This window comes from Temnothorax longispinosus, unplaced genomic scaffold (genome assembly GCF_030848805.1).
Source record: "Temnothorax longispinosus isolate EJ_2023e unplaced genomic scaffold, Tlon_JGU_v1 HiC_scaffold_625, whole genome shotgun sequence".
Classification (NCBI taxonomy): domain Eukaryota; kingdom Metazoa; phylum Arthropoda; class Insecta; order Hymenoptera; family Formicidae; genus Temnothorax; species Temnothorax longispinosus.
Window position 1 is genome coordinate 3,158 of NW_027270479.1, and position 2,997 is coordinate 6,154.

Here is a 2,997-nt window from a genome sequence, read left to right on the forward strand (position 1 = left end):
CGACGTCTACGAACCTGCCGCAGTATGAATTGAAGAGCGCGAGTGAAAAGACGCGATCATTCTTATACCAATTTTCAACTGAATAAGTGCTCCAAGTTAGAAAATTTCTCAAGTATCCAAAAATGTCAATACAAAACAGCGTAACACAAATGTAAGTACATTTGTTATTTGAAATGTTATTCTTAATTTTTAGATAAACTAAAAAAGACCACGCTTGATTACCCTTACTCAGCGAGAATGTGGCTATTCTTTAACCCTCCAGTAAGCGCGTGAAAAGAAACTTAAAAGGGCGCGTGGGATGTAACAGGTAACAAACTACACCCCAGCCGATTTTGACAGCGCCGATAGACAACACTAAATAAAAATCGAGAGCGCTACCAATCTTAATAGATAAGGAAAAGAATTAAGAAAAGGGCAGCATTGAAAAAACATAGTTTCTATGTGAAATATAGGAAAAAGGAAAGCCTGGGGTGTAAAATACACCCCACGCGCCTACTGGAGAATTAATAACGAATGACAGATATACATAATTAATAAATACGTAACTAATCAATACTTTCACGTTTATATTAGGAATAAACAAATTAATAATCATGGAACAACCACTAGTCAGCCAGAAACTACACAGCAAATCGATTTACGGGCGGAATGCAATAAGACACCTTATTTAGATGGCAAATTTTTTGAAGTGGATTTCGAAAAATCATCTAAAGATGGATCCTCAGTGTATGCCACATGCGTTTATTGCGTACCGAAACAATGTATTAAAGGAAGTTTAAAAATCTCTTCAAATTATGTGTCGCATTTGAAAGTATGTTCTTCTAACTTTTTTATACTTTTGAAAACAATATAGTTAATTAATTTTAGTTTTTTATATTTTTAAAGAGAAAACATCTTGATTTATATTCGGAATATAACATTTACAAAGACGCTAAACGACAGAGAATGGAAAGACCTAATATCATTCGAAGAACAACCTGCGCTTTCTCCCAGGAGCTGTTCGAAGAGAATGTCGCTCGTTATATACTGGAGAGTATGTCACCGTTCAGTACCGTTGTGCTTCCAGCTTTTCGACAAATATTCGATAGTAAGTATGCATTTTTTTCTATCATTAATGTGTGCATATATGTGCGTATTTGTGCGTGCGCGTATATTTGAAGGCTTTAAAATAATGCACTTACATTACAGGTTTCCGAATAAAGCATGGAGACAAACCTTTAAAACATCTAAATCAGAACACTTTGAAAAAAAGAATCGACATTATTTACAATGAGCAGATAAAAATTCTCAAAAATTATTTGAAAAATGTCAAATATGTTTGCACTACAGCGGATGTATGGACTGCGCCCGATCGCAGAATTATTGGTGTTACGGCTCATTGGGTAAATAATTTTGACTTTACACCAAAATTAGAAACTTGTTCCTACTGTATATATATATTAAACGTTATTATTATTATTTCTTACAGTTATGTGAGAAAACATTGAAAAGAAAATCTGCTGCTCTAGCTTGTAAAAGAATAGAAGGTACTCACACAGCTGAAGTCATTGCCACTGAACTAGCCAGAATACATGCGTTATATGGATTAAATAATGAAAAAATAGTAGCGACAGTTACTGATAATGGATCTAATTTTATCAAGGCGTTCAAAATATTTGGCTTAACTAATAACTTTATTTTGGAAATTAAAAGCTTGAGCGCGAATAATTTCGACGAGTTGGAAGAAAGGGAAACGAGTGACTCTGCAGGAATGAATGATGATGAATATATTAATGAGACAGACGAGGATAATAATGAGATTAACAATGAAAATGATGATTGTAATGATGATGATGATGATGATGATGATAATGATGATGATGATGATGATGATGATGATGATGATGATGGTGGTGGTGGTGGTGATAACAATTACGATAACGTTGATAATATTCTTGTTAATAGCAATGAGACAATTAGCGACGAAATTGATATTATTTTACCTCGACATCTGAGATGTGCAAGTCACACGTTACATCTCATAGCCTCTAGTGATGCTATGAAAATAATAAAAGCTGATTCAAGGCTGAAACGTTTGCACGAAGAGGCCATCGGAGCATGTGAAAAGCTTTGGAAAAAATTGAGATCGCCTAAAAATCGTGAAACTTTGAAAAAATATTTAAAGTGTGCCTTAAAACGCCCTGTTGTAACCAGATGGAACTCCTTGTATGACTGTCTCAAGCAAATAATTTCATTGGAAGACAAATTGACTGATATACAGCAATATGTAAATTTTGAAATCGATATCAGGGAGCATCATTTTCGATACATAAGAGATTATTTGACATGTATGAAACCTCTGGCTTTGGGGATTGATAAGGCTCAAGCAGAGACAACCTGTTATTATGGTTGCTTATTACCATTGCTACTAAGTATAAAGAACAAGTGGACTGCAATTCTCAAAGATAATAACCTAATATATTGTAAGAAGTTAGTGGAAGGAATGCAGCTAAAATTAATTGATAGATTTGATGATTTTTTTGAAATTCGTGGTCAAGGAGAAGCTGCTGCTCTTGCTGCGATTACACATCCACAATTTAAAGATCGATGGTTAGCTTGCTTGAGTGATGATAAAATAATGAAAGTGCAACAACTGATCAGTACGGCATTTAGTGACTCTGAAAATAATGAAATTCCAGAAGAACCAATGGAATTAGACGATTTCTTTGATTTTGGTGAAAATAATACTCAGGCCAATAGAAGATCACAAATTTTTACATGCCAAGGAGATAATACATTAGAAATTTTGCGATTTCTGAATAATCCTATTAAGACCTTAGATGTTTTAAATCAATTCCCACAGGTGAAACAATTGTTTATTAAATATAATACGTGCATACCTTCATCAGCACCAGTTGAGAGGCTGTTCTCATATGCGACTATGATGAATATCGCTAAATATAACAGATTGTCAGATGATTCTTTTGAGAAACGGGTGCTTGCCGCTGCAAATATGAA

The 2,997-nt window shown here is 34.2% G+C and overlaps 1 protein-coding gene across 1 annotated transcript; it reads left to right on the top strand.

The window, feature by feature from the left end:
* Positions 1–900: 900 nt before the first annotated feature.
* Positions 901–2,993, top strand: LOC139824870 (uncharacterized; the record flags this gene model as incomplete). The annotated part of the gene is made up of 4 exons (XM_071797430.1): positions 901–1,087; positions 1,189–1,382; positions 1,469–1,820; positions 1,884–2,993. Coding segments are annotated over exons 1-4 (1,798 nt in total), but the record flags the coding sequence as incomplete, so codon positions are not given.
* Positions 2,994–2,997: the final 4 nt, after the last annotated feature.